Below are 22034 nucleotides of genomic sequence, written 5' to 3' on the forward strand. Positions count from 1 at the left end.
ATTACTTTTGGAGATATAAAAAACTAAAGTTTGCATTTTTTTTAAACAACTATTTTTTCGCCCAACTTTGCTTCAAATTATCTATATGAAAATTGCTCAGAAATCCTTTTCTTAATATTTTACTTTAAAGAGCTCTAAAAGTTGTATAAGATGGCCAAGTTTTGTTTCTTTCATGCAAATACTTACAGAGGTATCTCATCTCAAAGTTGCTGAAAATTCAAGGACGCACTATAGAAAGCTGTGCTATGGTCTTAAACAAGTGCCTGTATCTTCAAAAGTATTGAATTTCTGAAACTGAAACTTTACCAGTGTTCATTGAGAACATGTGTGAATGTTCATACAAAATTTCATCAAAATCCATGAGGGTCATGTGGGAGCCTGTAGACAACTTGGCATGGAATGACCCTGAAGGAAGTACCCATGTGGAATTTCACCATCAGAGTTGGGATAGTTGCACTACATTTTTCAACAGTCAAAAGGTGAAAAATAAAAAGTAAACATAGAAATAAAGAATTTTATTGGTGCACCTTCTGTTAAAATATAAATAACTAAAGTTTTCAAAGTGAGTTGTTAATCATCATTAAAACTTTGTCACAGAAGGGACAGCAAACATTTTAAAAGAACTCTGAATTTTGCTCATATTTTATTTTGAAAACATTGAATTTGCTCTAACAAGACAGTTCTCTTCATGATGAAAATATCTATGAATGTCACTTCTTCTTCTGTTTCACCCTCCTTGGGGTATGTTGACTCACACTTCTTTGTGTGATGATCTTCCCCTAGTGCCCAGTACCTCTCCATTCTTGTATTATGACTGTGTGTGACACAATACCGGTAGAAAAATCTTTATTGTCAGCAACAAAGTGCATTGTGGATTATATGTACTGGGAACTGAGTGGAAGTATTCCTAGGTCTTTAAAAAGGCTTCTGCAAGATGTACGGTTATCCACTTTACACAATATTCTTACCACTCGCTCCTGTTGCAAAAAAACTTTATTTACTTTAGGTGCACTTCCCCAGAAGATAATTCCATACGACAATGGGGAATGAAAATATGCAAAAGCCAACACTCTTGTCTTTAGGTCAACACAATTGGAGATGCTTCTAAGAGCTAATATGCTGAACTAAATTTCTTGATTAGTTTATCTATGTGCTGACTCCACTTTAACTTGTTATCCAGCTGTACCCCCAAGGAATTTTACACACTTTATATCATTCAATGTTTGACCATTAATGTCTACTTCTGGTGTTAATATGTTTGTGAGGTAAAGACTTAAAGTTCAATCTAGGATATAGCTGGCTCTTCAATTCTGAACACCTCTGCTGAGTTCCCCACTAACTCGTACTCACAATCTCAATCTCCATCTCCTTCTGTCTTATCTTTCTTTCAGTCTATGTGCAGTCATCCTCCTTAGTTTTCCCATATGATCCACTGACATTTTCAACATTTAAACATGGTCATTTACATATTACCTATTGTTTTATTGGCAACTGGATGTCTTTATTCGTTTTCCTTATTTGTAACCTAAAATAAACACAACTAATATTGTTGAGACAGAGAACAAACTTTTTTGTGTTTTGTGTCACTGATGGAAAAACTAAATTAAATGCATAGTTATTATTGTGAATTTGCTGCATATTTAATACTTTTTTTTTTAATTGAAACAACTATGAATGCAATGTAAAAGCCAATTGTGTTCTCCATCCTCATCTACAAAAGTCCCAAGCTTAACTACATTACAATAAATTTAGTGATTTTTTAATAATTTTTGCAGTACAGTAAAATATAACTTTTGTAGATTCAGAAAACAAATTAAATTTTGAAAACTGTATGCCTGTTTGATATGGAATTGTCCCTTTATACATTCCAAATTGCTTACAAAATAAGTAAATTTTTGTTTATTGCCATCATTACTGTGCATTTGTTTATAGTAAAATTTTAACATTAAAAAGTTCATCATTGATACTGCGCTAATTTCTGTAAAATGTTACAGGTTATCAGAAGAATTTGAGAAAGACAGACAGTGTGAGAAGCAGCTGTCGGAGAATATCCAAAGTAGGCATGCGGAAGAGACAAAACAATTAGTAAACTCATTTTTAAGTGGCCTTCACACCATTAGTGGGCAGAACACTCGACCCCACTTCATGCCCTACCAGCAAACACCACAGTTCCTTCCACAGACTGGTTTTCTCCAACCCGATCCCCTTCCCCATCCACCTCTGGTTACAGACAGTGAGCTTTCTGTACACTGTAAATTGAAGTACAGCAAATTAAAAAAAGTTCTTGAAATTTTACATTTTCATTTCATAACTACCAAATTTGATCTGATTTATACACACTTAATTACAATGTGCTTATTGAAATCTTAATTGAGATCTCCTTAATGGATAACTGGAAACGCAATATGTTTTTAGACAGTTTCTTATCCTTTCAGCATCTTGGTTAGCTTCTGTGCAAGTATATTCATTGGGTTGAGGGAACATTTCTTCCCCTGTCCACATCATTTAGCCAGTTTTCCCTGAAGTGATCTTCGTGCATTTCAATGATGTTATGGAATACACAACATGTAGCAATAAGTTGAGGCACAAATTGACAGTTTATATCTATGCATTTGGCAAGGCACCTCCATCGAGCTCTGAGCCTACCGGAAGCATTCTCGACAGCAATTCTGGTGGAGCTCAAACAAACACCGAAACTTTCTTCTTCGGGTGATACAGTCCCCGTGTACAGTTTCGTGGGGCACGGCAGTAGGGGATATGCTGCATCTCCGAGCAGAAATTTTGGCACAACAGTCCCATTGATTGTGCATGGTACCTAAGAAAAAAAAAGTTACTTTAATAGACAATATTACAATAGAATTTGTTTAAATACTTCAAAAGAGTAATAAATTTCAACTTATCATAAATTATCGTGTTGTATGTGAAAAATAATTACTTGGTATATACTGAATTACTGATATAACACATATTACTTCTATTTGGAATACACGCATTCCACTAGTGTGCCTGCCTATGAGTGAAATTTCAAAATACGAAAGTCATGGCCGTGAGTAATTTTAATGAAATCCTGAGGCATCGAGAGGACAAGCATTGGGTAATCTTTTTAGTTCTTTCATTTAGCACCACGAGCTTAGACAAGTTACACTTGTGATAGCTAGTAGAAAGTTTTTGTCAAGTTAGCAATGATTTTCCACCATTGCAAAATAGTTTATTGTTAAGACTTGTTTCGTTTTAATAACTCTCTAGAAAATCTGAAAGCTGGTAAGAATTTCTATTTTGCATAAGATTTCTCTTTTACATTCCAAGTTGTCCTGCCTGTCACTAAAATCTTACATTAATTTTGTTTGTACGCTCAGTTTTTTTTAGTTTTTTGTAACTATAGGAACGAAATACATTAATTTCATTGCGTCATGCTTAAGAACTACAGAAGTCCACAAAATATATTTTAATTCATATTGTTTATGTATGAAAAATGGTGACTGATGGGACAATTTAAATGAATTGTTACAAACTAACCACTAAAGCACAGAAACAAGACATATCCTTTCTGCACTGTTATCTTTGAAGAATGTTTTCTGAAGTGTTCGAAGTGTATTAAGTTAAATTTAACCTTTATTTTTCACTCTCTTTCATTTTTATGGTGTTTCTACGGAACTGTGTGTGAAACATTATTCAAAAATTTCAGTAGGTTTGCTGATTTAAAAGTTAATAGTTTCACTATTGCAGTTGGAATGGCAAGTGCTTTAGGCCTATATGTAACAACTGCTGCTACTTTATATGGGATTACTGTAAATTACGTATGCTCAAGACGTGCAGTTATTTTTACAATTTTATTTTTGAAACAAGTTCTCCAGATGTGTAGTTTGAGCAGCTGCCCTTTTCAGCACCCTGCAAAACCTATAACTACTATTTTTTTTAATAGTTTAAATTTGATATGAAATAATTCATGAGTTAATATTTATATGTTTTGGAAACATGCAATAGAATCTTATCACTTGACTGAACAAATGTAAGTCATTCACAAGGAAGTAAGTTCATGAAACTGCATGTTATAGCCACTGACGAAATTACACTGATTGCTACGTTAACTATATCTTACTTCTGGCATCAGCCTGTTGGCCATTTTGTACAGCTGTGAATCCTTCAGTACTGATGCTTCATGAACATTTCCGGTATGGCTGATACTGAGGATCCTAAAACTGTAAAAAGACAAAATTTTGTATATTGCTTTTGGACAACGGTAATATCAATATCATTCACATTAGCTCACATTCATCTACCAATTATGACAGTCAACAAATGCCTGAAGAACATGTGATGATCATCCCTTCCTGTTCACAAAATCTGATTATCCCCCCTGAGGAGCTGACACAGGAATGTGAGTGCCATCGATTGCTCCTACGATCTGGGGGAAGCCTGTCATATCGGAGAACTCACTACTGATTCTCTCTGCTTCCTCAGCGTCTGCCATTTTCATAATTTTTGTCACCAAAGCAGTATTCACAACCTTAATAAACGAATACAAGCACTCGTGCACAAAGCTTTCATGCACTCCATACTGACTTGCAACTGCTCTGTACTCTGTACAGCTTGCCAATTTATAAAGAGCTATTGCCACTCTCTTCTCTAGTGGCAGTGGTTCACGAACAAAATCCGCAGCGCGTGATAATGTACTCGATGATTCGAAGCAAAGCTATCGGAATGTTTCTTTTCTCATGCAGAAATTTTTAAGCCACTCGGATCTCCCAAAATGATGCAATAGAATTACATTCCACCAGTGATCACTTCGCACTTTCTTCCACACACTGCGCGATCTCGGTGGGTGCAAAATATACGTTTTTGGTGGAATATATTGTGTTGATAATATGCGGAGACATCGCCTTTTAAACAACCACTTCCTCCTCCGCACAAGTTCACTCGCGTTTATTTCATATTCATATTCCCTCTTTATCAAAAACGTAACGAATGCACCGATCGTATCAGTTACGAATGCCGAAGCTGCCATCCAGCTATCGTACCAGTGCAAGTGACAAACACAACAGCTGACTGCCAGCGGCCACTCGTGTAAAACAAATGACGATCGGAAATCCGATTTTCGGCAGGGACAGCAAAACCGATTCGACCCGCACACGTAAACGCGACACCGAAAAACGGTTTAAGAGATTCGGTTTTCGTGTTCCGGAAGATGTGTCATGTGTAAATGTAGCAAATGTTTCCCATTCAGAGCTCTGGTATGTACATTATCACACTGAATAAACACACATTTTAGTAGGTACCAAGCAAGTCACTGTTCAGTGAATTATACAGCCGAAGGAGAGAAACCCTGATGCTACCTGGAATCCCATTCTCGATTAAGTATAGTTATAGCGTATTTCATGTTCCCCAATCCTCCTTACAACCTCATCTCCTTCCCTCGTCTTACACTACATGTAGCAGCTGCACTGTCTTGTTTCAAGTCTCTGGTATCTCAAAAGTTCTAAAAATTCTGCTACTGAAGAGAAGGTACTTACAACTTCTAGTAAAGGACTTTCTGAACAGAAAGGGGATGGAAGTGAAAAGATTTAAGCATAATATCCCCAGTCTTGATTTTGTGGAATCATTTATGAGACAATACAAAGATCAACTGACATAAAACACACTAGAGCCAGTGGACATCTACATCTGCACGGATACTCAGCACATCACACTTAAGAGCCTGCCAGAGGATAACAACAGAAACCGCCAACAGTTCCTCTCCGGCGGACACCGGCTCGACGAAGCACTGTCCGGGCGGGTGGAGAGGCTTGCGTATCCGCGGAAGTTGAGGGCTGTGCCGAAGGTAGAGGACCTATTGCAGGGAAGGCCTGAGCCGATGGATCAGACTGAGAGTGTCCCACAATGTCCCATCTTCCCCATCCATTTCTAGTCCTACCCTATTCCCTGATCCAACCCAAGGTGTGATGTGACCCATGCCGAGGGGTGCGTGGCACACGGGAAGATGTGTTGCAAATGGAGCCTCAGGGATAGCGGGCGACCTCCTTAAGTAATTAGCCTTACACCGCGTGGGGTATTCGTGGTGTGTACCTTCTAGATCCCCTAATCTCGTGGGACCAATATGGACACAATATAGAAAATAAAGAAAAATGAACTGAGGGCAAATTGAGACCTCAGATACCCAAACATCGGGGACAGAACTGATGGAAGGCATTCCCACTTCTGAATTGGGGGGGGGGGGGGGGGAACTGTAACTGAGAAGCTAGACCAGATTAAGATCAAAGGCTTGTCTGGGGCCCCGAGGAGGAAGCGACTCAGGGAACAGAGGAAAAAGAAAGGGAAAGAATGGCTTCCTAAAGACAAGTGGAGGAAATTAAAGGGACTAGAACCTAAGACCCCCAGGAAGAAACTGTCTCAGATTGAAGGTGATACGCAACGTCAAAGACAGGTAGTAAGCGGCGAAGGGAGGACTCCCTCCTCCCTGGATAAGCGAGTCCAGAAAAAAACGAGGCAAGAAATAGGAAAACAGACCTATAGTATTGCAGTCTGGGTTTTTAGGATGGCAGTTATCCAGGAAGGTTCTCCACCGGTGGCCATCACCTCACAGCAGGAGGAAATAGTACAGATGGCCCTCTTTGAAAAGATTGGGGGGGGGGGGGGGACGCTGGCCCAGGTCCCAACTCGAGTAGGGTCTATCTAGATATCTAGATCGTGTGCACTCACTCGTCTGTGAGGGGGTGCACGCGCTGGAATGGCTCGAGGACGAGGTGCCCACGATATCCCCGTGGGAAGGTGCAAAGCTGCTGGTAGAGACGGCAGTGGAGCTTCTCGAGACCGCAAAAATATCACTATGGGTGCCTGAGAAACTTAAGGAAGTCTCTCCCGAGACTCTGTTTGGGAAAATAGGGGCCCAGAACCAAAAACTCCCAACAGAAGACTGGAGAATGATTAACCGGAAGGTCGCTCTGGAAGGATGAACCCTGGTGGTGGAGATCGATGAGAAATCCCTGAAGGCGATGCGGGAGCAGGACCTGAAACTGTTTTCAGGGTCACCGTCAGGGTTCTCAAAGACCTCAGAGACGGCAGCGAGACGGAGCCTGGAGGTGCTGCAGATTAATCTGCAGCACAGTAAGTCGGCCTCTGCTGCCCTGAGCCGCTGCCTGGACGTGGCCCCGGTACGAGAACCCTATTTATACAGAGGGGGTGTATTGGGCCTCGGAGGCACTGGAGATAAGCTGATCTGTTCTACGAATCTAAAAAACTCCAGAACATGCATCTATGTAAGAAATGGCATTTCTTTCGTGCCAATGATGGACTTCTGCTCTAAGGACTAAGTGACCATTAAAATGAAGCAATGTGAAGAAGGTATCACGAGAGAAATTATTTCGGCCTCAGTGTACCTTTCTTGCGAAGACAGCTCTCCCCCTCCCTTGGAGGTGAGGAGACTGTTAGAGGTGTAGTGTCGCGGAATAGTAAAGAGTTGGAAACGTGGAATACTGTCAAAGTTTTGTTGCCTATGCCGAGAGCCAGAGGCAGTAGGTTAGCCGAGAGGTAAGAGGATTGCACATGTATCGGAATGTGTCGTCACACAGGTGCAATGGCCTGGTTACACACAACAGGCGAGAGAGAATCGCTTAGCACGCAGGTTTGTGTTGGACGGAGACTCTCGTAGAGTGTAGGACAGAGGTATAGCGTCAGTTGTACTGCATTTCACAACTTCGCGTAAGTCTGCCGTAACAGGACGTAACCTAGATCTAAAAGTATGTAATGGATCACAAAACTTTAGGAACAATATTGTAAGTGTTAACAAGATTTTTTTTGTTTTCCCTAAACAGAGGCTATTGGACTTTCTCCCTTTTTCCAATCAGTGATTAAATTTATGACTTAATAGAGACAAGTTTATTTTGTTCACCCACACCTTTGGAATATGTCAGAATATGTCTTATATGGACAACTGTTGTAATTTATATATACTTCATTAGCTAATGGTTACATATTTTGTTCTAGTTAAAGCCGAAGGTGCAATAAGTTTTGTAGCAACTGGAACTCAGCACCTCGGTTAATCTCTCTCGATGACTGGTAAACAGCATTGGTCAATTACCTTACACATTTAGCGATAGTGAAGCATTGTCTGGTTCGCTACTTCTCTGCAGTGGCAGATACATACGGGTGACACGCTCCGCCCTCCCCCTTTTGGGGCCACCTGCAACGGCTGCCAAAGCCAATATTCTCCTTCGAGCTGTTTCTAATTGCGAGTTTATTATCACTCTGTTTACGCTGAATGACATTACGAGTTTAACATATCCAGTCAGCAAAATCTTACAAGACCCTAGCTCAGATGTCGCGATGTGAAAAACAAAGTTAGATTCGACGCTCAAGACGTACGACGGCACGAGAGCCGATGCTGACAGCCACTTCGCTCGTATTGTTGAAGAGGCGAAGGCAGTTATGGAAGAGTTGGACGTGGAGATGAGTGTTTCTCGTCTTACGGGCAGACAAAGGCACAGGGAAAACTGCGATCGTAATGATGAAGCTATGATATATTGGAAAATAACGGTTTTTATTCCAACACCAGACCATGTTACAACTGACGTGAGAGAACGTTTTGCTGAAGAAAATATTTATCATTTAAAATTCAACACACTTTTGCCCTCACGACTACTGAAACCAGACGGCAATGACCTGTCACATAAACTGAATTTTTGAAGAAGAATCGCTCTTTGTGATTAAAAAGAGACTAATGGGAGAGATTCTTCAACGCAAGCAAATGGGCATAAACGCACTTAATGATCGTTATTCTGTTACGCAAGCGTCTTCAGTTTCTCCTACATCTGACTATCCTATTTTTGCACATGCTGTACAAAATATTTGCTTGTCTACCTGCATCCAATGCTACACAATTTTCAACACTGCGGCGTACAAAGACATGGCTGAGGTCGACAATGGAGGAGGATCGACTTAATGGCTTAGCTCTGTTGAACACTCACATTGATCGTCCTATTGACAATGAAATTAATCAATTTGCCAGGAAGAATAGGCGCATAGAATTCATAATTTAAGGAAGAGAATCACAATTGTAACTTTTTTATATGAAGGGCTTATTTCAGTAGTGGTACAAGTCCATTACCTCCACTTTTCTGCCTATAATGCTTCTGAAATTAATGATCAAAACAAATAGAAAGAAAGGTTCATTTCTAGCAAGAGGACATATGCTTGAATATTTCAGGTATCTCAACTGCAGGTTTTTGAGCGCTCATTTAACTTTAGCACTCTGAATCTCTCAATGAAAAAAATGGACTTGTACCACTATTGAAATAAGCCCTTCATATCATAAGATGGCATTGTCTCATATGAGAGTATAATTAATTAATAGTCCCAGGCCAATTTATTAGATGCACTACAGTTTTTAAGCAAATTTTGATTTACGTTTAAAGATTTTTTTTTTATACATCAATCCAAGAACAGTGGACCTTTCCATTGGTAGGGAGGCTTTAGTGCCTTAGTGATACAGTACAGATAGCCGTAACGTAGGTGCAGCCACAATGGAGGGGTATCTGTTGAGAGGCCAGACAAACGTGTGGTTTCTGAAGAGGGGCAGCAGCCTTTTCAGTAGTTGCAGGGGCAACAGTCTGGATGATTGACTGATCTGGCCTTGTAACATTAACCAAAACGGCCTTGCTGTGCTGGTACTGTGAACGGCTGAAAGCATGCAGCTTTACTGTATCGTTAAATGATGATGGCGTCCTCTTGGGTAAAATATTCCAGAGGTAAAATAGTTCCGCATTCAGATCTCCAGGTGGGGACTACTCAGGAGGACATCATTATCAGGAAAAACAAAATTGACATTCTACGGATCAGAGCGTAGAATGTCAGATCCCTTAATTGGGCAGGTAGGTTATAATATTTAAAAAGGAAAACGGATAGGATAAAGTTAGCTATAGTGAGAATTAGTGAAGTTCGGTGGCAGGAGGAACAAGACTTCTGGTCAGGTGAATACAGGGTTATAAATATAAAATCAAATAGGGGTAATGCAGGAGTAGGTTTAATAATGAATAAAAAAATAGGAGCATGGGTCAGCTACTACAAACAGCATAGTGAACACGTTACTGTAGCCAAGACAGACATGAAACCCACACCTACCACAGTAGTACAAGTTTATATGCCAATTAGCTCCACAGATGACGAAGAGATTGAAGTAATGTATGATGAGATAAAAGAAATTATTCAGATAGTGAAGGGAGACGAAAATTTAATAGTTGTGGGGGACTGGAATTTGATAGTAGAAAATGGAAGAGAAGGAAAAGCAGTAGGTGAATATGGAATGGGGATAAGAAATGAAAGAGAAAACCGCCTGGTAGAATTTTGCACAGAGAGTAACTTGATCACACCTAACACTTGGTTTAAAAATCATGAAAGAAGGTTGTATATATGGAAGAGGCCTGGAGACACTGGAAGGCTTCAGATAGATCATATAATGGTAAGACAGAGATTTAGGAACCGAGTTTTAAATTGTAAGACCTTTCCAGGGGCAGATGTGGAGTCTGACCACAACCTCTTGGTTATGAACTGTAGATTAAAACTGATGAAACTGGAAAAAGGTGGGAATTTAAGGAGCTGGGACCTGGATAAACTGAAAAAACCAGAGGTTGTAGAGAGCTTCAGAGGGAGCATTAGGGAACGATTAACAGGAACAGGAGAAAGAAATGCAGAAGAATGGAGAATGGGTAGCTTTGAGAGATGAAATAGGGAAGGCAGCAGAGGATCAAGTATGTAAAAAGCCAGGGGCTAGTAGAAATCCTTGGGTAGCAGAAGAGATATTGAATTTAGTTGCTGAAAGGAGAAAATATAATGCAGTAAACGAAGCAGGCAAAAAGGAATACAAACGTCTCAAAAATGAGATTGACAGGAAATGCAAAATTGCTAAGCAGGGATGGGTAGAGTATAAAAGCAAGGATGCAGACTCATATATCACTAAGGGTAAGATAGATACTGCCCACAGGAAAATTAAAGAGACCGTTGGAGAAATGAGAACCACTTGTACGAATATCAAGAGCTCAGATGGAAAACTAGTACTAAGTAACGAAGGGAAAGCAGAAAGGTGGAAGGAGTGTAGATGAAGATGAAATGGGAGATATGATACTGCGTGGAGAATCTGACAGAGCGCTGAAAGACCTGAGTCGAAACAAGGCCCCGGGAGTAGACAACATTCCATTAGAAGTACTGACAGCCTTGGGAGAGCCAGTCCTGACAAAACTCTACCATCTGGTGAGCAAGATGTATGAGACAGGCGAAATACCCTCAGACTTCAAGAAGAATATAATAATTCCAATCCCAAAGAAAGCAGGTGTTGACAGATGCGAAAATTACCGAACTATCAGTTTAATAAGTCACAGCTGCAAAATACTTACATGAATTGTTTACAGAAGAATGGAAAAACTGTTAGAAGCCAACCTTGGGGAAGGTCAGTTCGGATTCCCTAGAAATGTTGGAACATGAGGCAATACTGACTCTATGACTTACCTTAGAAGATAGGTCAAAGAAAGGCAAACCTACATTTCTAGCATTTGTAGACTTAGAGATAGCTTTTGACAATGTTGACTGGAATACTCTCTTTCAAATTCTGAAAGTGGCAGGGGTAAAATACAGGGAGCAAAAGGCTATTTACAATTTGTACAGAAAGCAGATGGCAGTTATAAGAGTCGAGGGGCATGAAAGGGAATCAGTGGTTGGAAAGGGAGTGAGACAGGGTTGTAGCCTCTCCCCGATGTTATTCAATCTGTATATTGAACAAGCAGTAAAGGAAACAAAAGAAAAGTTTGAAGTAGGAATTAAAATCCATGGAGAAGAAATAAAAATGTTAAGGTTTGCCAATGACACCATAATGCTGTCAGACACAGAAAAGGACCTGGAAGAGCAGTTGAATGGAATGGACAGTGTCTTGAAAGGAGGATATAAGATGAACATCAACAAAAGCAAAACTAAGATAATTGAATGTAGTCGAATTAAATCAGGTGATGCTGAGGAAATGAGACACTTATAAAGTAGTCGATGCATTCTGCTATTTGGGGAGCAAAATATAACTGGTGATTTTCGAAGTAGAGAGGATATAAAATGTAAACTAGCAAGAGAAATTTGTTAACGTCGAGTACAGATTTAAGTATCAGGAAGTCTTTTCTGAAAGTATTAGTAAGGAGTGTAGCCATGTATGGAAGTGAAACATGGACGATAACTAGTTTAGACAAGAAGAGAACAGAAGCTTTTGAAATGTGGTGCTACAGAAGAATGCTGGAGATTATATGGGTACATCATGTAACTAATGGGGAGGTACTGAATAGAATTGGGGAGAACAGGAATTTGCAGGACAACTTGACTAGAAGAAGGGAGTTGGTAGGACACGTTGTGAGGCATCAAGGGATCACCAATTTAGTAGTGCAGGGCAGTGCGGAGTGTAAAAATCTTAGAGGGAGACCAAGAGATGAATACTCTAAGCAGATTTGGAAGGATGCAGGATGCAGTAGTTACTTGGAGTTGAAGAAGCTTGTACAGCTGCATCAGACCAGTCTCTGGACTGAAGACCACAGCAACAACAACAATAGATAAATTGTGATAAAATGATTAACTGTAGTATATGTCACAACTAAGGTGATATAACAAATAAATAAAATGTAGTATTTGTTGAAAATATTTTGTTTCAATAATTACACCAAAAATTAAAATATTGTGTAAGTGAAAACATTAAATTTAATACCTTGTTGAGCCTCCTTTTGTAGAGCTGTGCTGTCGGTGCAGGACTGTTCTGTGTCCTGCATTATTGTAATGGTTCAAATAGCTCTGAGCCCTAGAACTTAGAACTACTTAAACGTAACTAACCTAAGGATATCACACAAATCCATGCCCGAAGCAGGATTCGAATTTGCGACCGTAGCGGTCCCGCGATTCCAGACTCGTGCGCCTAGAACTGCCAGGCTACGGCGGCTGGCTCATTAGTTCCCACACATTTTCTGTGGGGTTCAATGTTCGGACTACTACCTGGCCATTCTCAATAGAGGGATATTTTGTTCCTTCAGAAAGCATTTAACTCCTGGCTGTGACAGGGAGCTCCATCCTGCATTAAAATGAATGGTTCCCCTTTCGTGAACCATTCTCTGAGCTGTGGAATTAACCGTTTCTGCAGGGATTCCTTTTGCCGGTCTTGCCTCATTATGCCTCTTACCAAGTAAAGACTCTTGCCACAGATGACAGACTAAATCCCTTAGTTGCGTGTTTTACAATCTGAATAATGCAGTCGGGATGATATTTTCCTCCTGTTCGACGGCACATAGAGTGAGATTTGTTATTTAAAATTTCAAACGTGCTTTCATCGCTGAAGCATACATTTAAAAATCAAGAATCATAATTAATACACTAGGAATAAATGTAAGTAGGCTATATCATATCGTAGATAATAATTTTGAAGTTAAATTACCGATCTCCAGAAGTCCACATCCTTATCACACCACTGTTTAGCCCACTTCAGACGCTTTGCTTCATGGTGGCTGTTAACTTTGGTTTTCTAGCGGGTCGGCAGACCTTGAAATCAATATCCTTCAACTCTCTACGAACAATGAGTTCAGATTCACATTAGCCTGCTTCGTTGTTGCAAATCTGTTTTCTAGGCAAATCCTTTTGAGAAATTGTTCTGACCTTGGGGTTGAAATTGGTTTTCTTCCACATTTATTCTTCCTTATGGGGCTCAGTTCTTCACCCGAATCAGTTTTCTTCTTAAGTGTCTCAAGCTAGCTGTTAACATTTCCAAGCTTCGTGAATTTCCCCGATTGGAATACATTTTCGTATTAACGATAGCAACTCAGCTTTTTCACGTGGTGAAATGTCCCATCTTTTACCCATTTTTAAAGGTCACAGATACTAGTATCTGGCTGTTAAACAATCAATTGTAATGTTACGAAATTGATAATCAAAGCGAACAAAGTATTACACCAGTTACCCGCGAGAACGTCACTAAACACTAAACAGGTCCTTTCCTGAACGCTGTACTCTTTAACATTGGTACCTACAATACGTCAACAATCGAATGTCACGTAGCAACAATAGATACAAGATGCAGCAATATAAAAAAGTGTCCTGAATAACTGTCATAAATTTTCCTATTAATTGCAGTAAATATAGTACTCAACACGTAATTATTACAAATAACATTAAAAATGTGCAGTACGTCTAATAATTTGTCCAGGGACTGTAAATAATACTTTCCTAAACTTTGCATGTGACTTTGCTTATTTTTTTACGGTAAAAGTGAAGGTAGCTCAAGATAACTTTAGCGCCTCCTCCTTGAACACGAAATGCACTGTGTAACTACACCGAATCTAGAATGGGGTCCCAGCTAACATCAGGGTTTCTCTTTGATACGACAGGCTCTCTCTGGTCTATAATGCAGTTAGACTTGGTCGATACGCACTAAAATATTTGTGTGTATTGGGTATGATAATTTACCAGTCACAGCTCTCAGAAAACATTGAACGCCGCTGACCTCCAGCCTGGAGTGTCCGCGCTGCCATCTGCCGGCGACGTGGAAGAATAGGTTAGAGGTTAACTTAAATGCCGCCAGATAACCTCATGTGATCTTACTTTACTTGTGTATATACTTGTTAAACAAACTCACAGTAATGACAGATTGTTACACAATTTAAAGAAATCTACAATTCTGTATAAAGTACAACCTGTGGCAGGTTAAAAAGGGATGATTTTGTTAAAGAATTTAGAAAAGATACAGTTGTTCTCACAATGTATACTACCAATAACGTTTATACGTACAACGTTCTCTGCTAATAATTGTTATATCTTCTGGGTACCACCAACCACACAAAGATGCCACGGACGTTAAGTAAATTGGTTCGCGATATATTATGCTAGGGGTTTTGTATTACGTACCGTTAGTTGTTATACCCTTAGGCTGCGTTGAAAATTAGTCTAAATAAATAGTTACCGAATAACGTTTGTTGTAAAACAGATTTTCGCGTTTTCTGGAGCTACATATTTCTGGTATCCCTTAATCCTGACAAAACATGAAAGAAGCTATGGGTGCAGACATGTCCACGATTCGATTTCTACAAATGTGTGGTGTCATTGCCGAATATGTTCAATGTCGCGAGTGCGGCGAATATATGCGCCTCACAAGTGTATCTCCTCGCCGTATTCACGACTTATTTGTATGGCGCTTCAGCAAAGATCGGTTGTAGTGCTCCATTAGATGAGGGACGTGGTTCGAGAAATCTAAGCTCGCCTTGAGAGACATAAAAATGACGCACTGTTGGTGTTTGAGATATCCTGTGTGGCTGTGTGTCCATGAATGTTCTGTGAGCCAGCATACAGTGGCAGATTGGTACTATTTTTGTAGGGAAGTTTGTGGGTAATACATAAAATATAGGGGACCATTGGAGGGGGGGGGGGGTGTTATAGTCGATATTGATGAGTCACATTTTGGCAAATGGGAATACAACAGGGAAGGGGGGGGGGGGGAACCCCGGCGGGATTATGGGTTTGGGGGGCTGTAGTTTCAGGTCAAGATTGTGACTATGTAGTGTTTAAAGCAGTTCCCCAACGAAGGAAAGAAGTTTTGGTCACATTAATTGAATATCATGTTGCAGAGGGTTCCACAGTAATTTCAGATGGTTTTTCTTCTTGTAGGGGATTTAGTGGAAAGGGGTTATCAGCTTCCCGTTGTTGATCACAATATTGAGTTCAGGTCTTTATCCACAGGAGCTTGTACAAATAGCATTGAAGGTTATTGGTCAGCTGTTAAATCTTTTGTAGGGAGGGGGAAACGCCGTATTTCCATACTACAAAGTCACTTAGACGAATACACAAGGAGGCGTAATGTTCCCCATATATATTACCCATTTACATGTTTTGTTAAACACTTAGGGCAAATGTGTGTGTGTGTGTGTGTGTGTGTGTGTGTGTGTGTGTGTGTGTGTGTGTAGAAGTTCCCGTGTGGTAAGTTCAGTTATCCATTTTTTTGTTTTACTGCATTTGAATATTTTGCCATATTTCACTACACCGTTACATATTTTTTCATCTACTGCAGTATGTAATAAAAAATTTTTCAGCTGTCGTTCTCCTTTCCTTTCATAGCACTAGTACCAGTACGATTTTTTCAAGTCTGTACTAGATCTACTAAAGGCGAAAAGATCGACATAGTTCAACTGAACAAGAGGATACTAATGCTAAGGAACACAAAGAAACTGACATACGCTAAACTTGTATCCCGCACTGCAGTTAAGCTATGAAGTTCGAAATACAACACATATATATGTGACTTGGGGTATTCTATGCTACCGCCATTACCATCCATTTTCCCTCTTTATTTTCCACAGAAATAATACGATACAAACAAGCGGTATCCCGTATTCCTAAGAACAGACTGTTAGTGGTAGCAGAGGAAAAAGAAACACCACATGTAAAATTTGTATCTCGTGCTTCAGTTGACGAAACTTGTATACAGTATTGCAGTTAACCAATACAGTTCGAATGAGGTTCGAGATACGACCCATATATAGTGTGAAGCGAATTTCGCGCACTCGGGTTTCGCAGTACGACTCCTTGCACACAAGCAATAAAAAAATGTCTGTCACCAAATTGGGTCCGGCGATTACTTCCGGCAGAAAATGCACGTTAAAGAGTGGCAATCTGGCAACACTGTAAACACATCTAACAGCATATGTTAATCGTGCTGTACAATTGGTGAAATGGATAGAGTTTGGGTTAGCATGCAACCCTGGGTTGGGGCGCATTTTTTGAATTTGCTTATTTCATTCTGACATTTCATACTGTAATATACACCGTTTCTTAGGTCACATGTACCCTAAATTTACAACATTTTGTAGCACTGAACGTAACAAATACGTGGTTAGACAAATAAGAAATAGACAGTTGAAACAAATGACCTGTCATAGGACAGAATAATTACAAAATGCTAAAGATGATAGCACAATACAATAACACAACATCTACTTAACATTTATACTACACGTAATATGAGCACTCGGATGTCGGACATTAGCAACCAGTGACAGTAATAATGTCCAAATTAATGACCGCATGACCTTCACTACAGAATACGTTATCCACAGAGCAACAGATGCTCAAAGCGACCTCCATGTACGTCCAAACGCTGCGCAACCCGCCGTATCATACAGCTCCGGACCCTTTGCAGAAAATCTGCATCCGCAGTAAAAAGAGCAGCATGAGCACGCACTACCAATTCTTCCATATTCGTCGGCAGAGTAAAGTACACGTGCTCCTTTAGGTGACCCCGCAGGAAGAAATCCAGGGGATTTAGGTCAGGTGAATGCGGTGGCCGTACAACTTAACCTCCACGTCCGAGCCATATCCCTAGAAATGTTCTGTCCAAATACTGTAGCACATTAATTCCGGAGTGTGGAGGTGTATCATCATGCTGGAACCATATCCTCTGCCAAACACGTACTGTTTAGGTTAGGTTAGTGTTGTTTTAACGTCCCGTCGACAACGAGGTCATTAGAGACGGAGCGCAAGCTCATGTTAGGGAAGGATGGGGAAGGAAATCGGCCGTGCCCTTTCAAAGGAACAATCCCGGCATTTGCCTGAAACGATTTAGGGAAATCACGGAAAACCTAAATCAAAATGGCTGGAGACGGGATTGAACCGTCGTCCTACCGAATGCGAGTCCAGTGTGCAAACATGTAGTGGAACACCTTCCAGCGCATCAGGCAAATTCGAGTATTTTGGGAGGAATGCACGATACCTTCGTGCAGTCAATTGGTCAGGCATTATGTAGGGGCCCAAACACATGTCGCCCAAAATTCCGGCCCAGACGTTGATAACAAAGTGAACTTGATATCCACGGTCGCAGGTGACGTACAGGTTAACTTCACAACAATGGTAGGCACTGTGCATATTGAAGACACGCTCAAGAGTGAATGCTGCTTCGTCCGACCATATTATGGTGTCCACGAAGTCGTCGTTGGCTTCCTGTTCTTGTTGGAACCATTCATAATATTCGCAAGGCACGTTACTAGCCCTACTGGTAACGTAAGGCCCTAATGAAATGTAATGGACCTAAACGAGGCAAGAATAATACTTGGTACTAATTTATGGTACCATTGGAGGAGGATACCAAGAAAACAGGTTTTTGCGAATTTAGTAAATGAAGTAGTGCGAATAAATTCACGCCTACGAAGCAGAAAGGGCTGCTTTGAAAGCTGACCAATCTTCCATTTCTACGATTGTAGTATGTAAGTGCTAACCCAAAACTCTATCCACTGTATAGCACAAGTAATACTTGCTGACAGAGGTAATTACCATACATGTGGTTATAGTGTTGCCAGATTGCCACTCTTTAACGTCCTTTTTCTGTTGGATGTACTCACCGGACGAAATTTTGAGAGAGACATTTTTTTTATTGCTGACATGTAAGGAGTCGCGCTGCGAAGCCCGAGTGCGCGAATTTCGCTTCACCCTGTATATGTGACGTGAGGTATTCTCCAATATTTCCATCCATATCTTCCCCTTCATTTTCCACAGAAATAATACGATACAAACACGCGATATCCTTAACATGAAAATACTACTTGCCTTAATACATGTCAACTATATTTTTCGACCCTCGTAGTCCTTTGTTTCTGAACATCTTGTCACCTCTTTCATCTCTGTAATAAATGCTCTCCAGCCAATTCTGACGTCATTGGTCAAAGCCGACGGTTTGTATCCCCTGCTTCACTATACCCTTGATGTAAGTAAAATCACTCCTTTTCTTTTCTACATCAGTGCAACTCTAACGAATAATATTATGCTTCTATTGAAAATTTGCCTTACTTCACAATGCGTTCGGCTTTTGTTGTCTATGTTTGCAACTGTTCAACAGTGAACATTCGATATAATCGAAGAAAACGGGGTAATTTCTTCGCCGTATCTATGGTCGAAGGGTAATTTCTAAAGCCCGGTCCACACGCAACGATCTGTCTGCGCAGACATCGGCGCAGATGTCTCTACATGCAAAAGATCGCTGCAAATGTGGAGTATTCACACGACACAAACCCCAATCTACCACTCGCCCGCCATCTGTCGGTGTAGAAAAGAAATATCAGTGGCAAGCGACTACGCTCCCCATAAACGTCAACAATTTAATTCAGTTATTTTAAAATACAGAAATGGAGGAAGTTCTTTTGTGGTCTGTGTTCGCAACTTGTGTTGCAAAAAACATTCAGACTAACCGCAGGAAACAGAGAAAGTGGTAAAAATGGTGTAGACAGTGGCTGCTAAAGCGAAAGCAGTTTTCTCACGTAAATTTACTGCGAGAGCTGCAGGGCGAACCTAACGACTGGCGAAATTATTTGCGGATGGATGTCGAAACTTATAATTATCTCTTAAAGCTTGTAATGCCTCATATTATGAGAAAAAATACTTGTATGAGAAGGGCAATTTCTCCTCATGAACGGCTGGCGGTAACATTAAGATGGATGTCGAAACTTATAATTATCTCTTAAAGCTTGTAATGCCTCATATTATGAGAAAAAATACTTGTATGAGAAGGGCAATTTCTCCTCATGAACGGCTGGCGGTAACATTAAGATTCCTAGCAACGGGAAGGAGTTACAAGGATTTGGAATTTTCAACTGCAATATCGAAACAAGCGTTGAGTGAAATAATACCCAACACATGTGAAGCTATTTACGCTGTCCTGAAGGATGAGTTCATGAAGGGAAGTCAAGTAAATTAAGTCTGCCAAGTTACAGATAATATTTTTGGTGTTGTAGACGTGTTTGAAACACAGTAGGCCTATATTATTAGAGATTATATACCTACATGTCCAATGAACTATGGTTTACTTTGTTTCTGAGTAGGCATTTTCAGTTCGCTACTGTGTAGAAGCAACCTGTTACAGGATACAAAACTCCACTCTGAATTCTAGACAGAGTTCGCAACGAATTTTTTTTTTTTTTTATTATTGTTACTGTTTCTCTGTTTGCCGAGGCGTCAACTGCCCGCAATTTTTCAATTAGAGCATTGTATGCTGCTGTCTTTTTGTCTCGGTCACTATATTCTTTACTTTTAATCTCACACAAACATGGGTGGTTTCTATATATTTCAATGAATTCGCTTATAAACTCTCGAGAACACTGACGAGTATCAGCCATTTTAATGCCCTGTGCGTACAAATACTGAGCAAACAGCTGTTTCGCGCCAGATTTGCGGCGATCTCCTGTCCACACGCTCCAACTTGTCTGCGCAGATGTGGTTTGAACCCACAGATTTGAGAGGTTTCGCTCAAACCTCCAACTTCCAGGTTTGCACACACCTCAGGTTGGTGCAAATCTTCTGTACACACGCAACGATCTGTCTGCGCAGATGTGATGTGCGCAGACAGATCGTTGCGTGTGGACGGGCCTTTAAGAATAATTGCCTATCGAAGTCACGGAGTCCAAACGATACCTATCGAACGTGCGATTGTGAATCGATCATGCGACTCCGGTGGCGGGCGTTATGAGTATGTTTACAGCAACGACAAAAGAAGAGCGTAATTAAAACACTTGTAATTGCAAAGGAGACGATTTACCTTACTCGTTGTCAGTGTTGTCATCATGTGAAAGTCAATTGCAGTGGTCTGGATGGATAATTTGGAAGAGTGGAACCATGTATTCTTCCTGATACTCATTCGTTTTCCGCGCTGAAATTGTAAACGGTATTTCAGCTTCGAAACTGTTCTTGCGTAGTTTTAGACATTTTGCACCACCACAGTCTACGTGGTCCCTTCTTTCCTCGTTCGGTCAAAAAGTTGAACAATTTTCTACACTGAATAAACATGGAACTGGATTTTTCCATGTGAGAGAATCAGCCGAAGAAACGTCAAGAACACCAGACATCCCACTCAGTAACGACATAAATCGTCTGGGATTCCATAGCAACTCACAAATAATTCGCCGCGGACGTACGTAATTTACAGCAACTAAGGAAACGAAGGAAAACACACAAAAATGACGATCACAAATAATTGATCATGACACTCGCCACCAGAGTCGCATGATCGATTTACGATCGCAATATATATATATATATATATATATATATATATATATATATATATATATATATATATATATATCGTTTGGACCCCGCGATTTCGATACGCAATCATTCTTGGAAATTACCGAAAACAGTGATGAGGACCTTCGAATGTGATCGAATTTCTCAAATTGTTTTCGGTGTTAGATCTTCAGCATGTTTCCATTGGGGCGGATGGGTTTTGCTTTTGACATCACACTTGTATGGCGCTGAGCACTATGGGACTTAACATCTATGGTCATCAGTCCCCTAGAACTTAGAACTACTTAAACCTAACTAACCTAAGGACAGCACACAACACCCAGCCATCACGAGGCAGAGAAAATCCCTGACCCCGCCGGGAATCGAACCCGGGAACCCGGGCGTGGGAAGCGAGAACGCTACCGCACGACCACGAGATGCGGGCATCACACTTGTATTCGCATGTCTCGTCACCCATATTATATTCTCTAAAATTTGCCGATCGTTGTTGACTTCATTCAGCAATTCCTGAGCGATGTGTACGCGACATTGTCTGTGTTCAAAATTCAACAATTGTGGAACAATTACTTGGTCCGAGCCGGAGGATATGCCGACATCAGTGGCAACCTCTCTGATGGTGCTTCATCAATTTTCCATAATCATTTATTTCTCACACAATGTCATCGGTAATTAATGTGCCCGGCAGTAGTCGTCTTCAACGTGTATACTCGAACCTCTTTGAAACGTTTATACCACTCGTATAAACTCTTTTCTAACTGATAACAGATTCGCCAAAAGCCACAGTCAGCATTTCGAATTTGGTGCTTAATTGTATTCCATTTTTCAAGCAAAATTTAATGCACCTTATTTGAGCCATCTTCTTCATAAGAAACTATTTGCCTAGCACTCGAAAACACCTGTAACCTTCTCGATTGTCAACAATAAACAAAATATTGAAAACTATTGAAAATGCAAACGTATGTCATGAACATATGTACCAA

General features: G+C 40.4%; 1 protein-coding gene across 1 annotated transcript; it reads right to left on the minus strand.

Moving 5' to 3' along the window:
- Nucleotides 1-1702: 1702 nt before the first annotated feature.
- On the minus strand, nt 1703-13594 carry LOC126426760 (uncharacterized). Its single transcript, XM_050088748.1, has 3 exons — nt 13439-13594; nt 4100-4199; nt 1703-2815 (listed from the first exon to the last, which is right to left on the minus strand). Exons 1-3 carry the CDS (start codon nt 13456-13458, stop codon nt 2465-2467), a joined length of 471 nt encoding a protein of 156 aa, XP_049944705.1. The 5' UTR covers nt 13459-13594; the 3' UTR covers nt 1703-2464.
- Nucleotides 13595-22034: the final 8440 nt, after the last annotated feature.

The sequence above is a fragment of the Schistocerca serialis genome, chromosome 11 (genome assembly GCF_023864345.2).
Source record: "Schistocerca serialis cubense isolate TAMUIC-IGC-003099 chromosome 11, iqSchSeri2.2, whole genome shotgun sequence".
NCBI lineage: Eukaryota > Metazoa > Arthropoda > Insecta > Orthoptera > Acrididae > Schistocerca > Schistocerca serialis.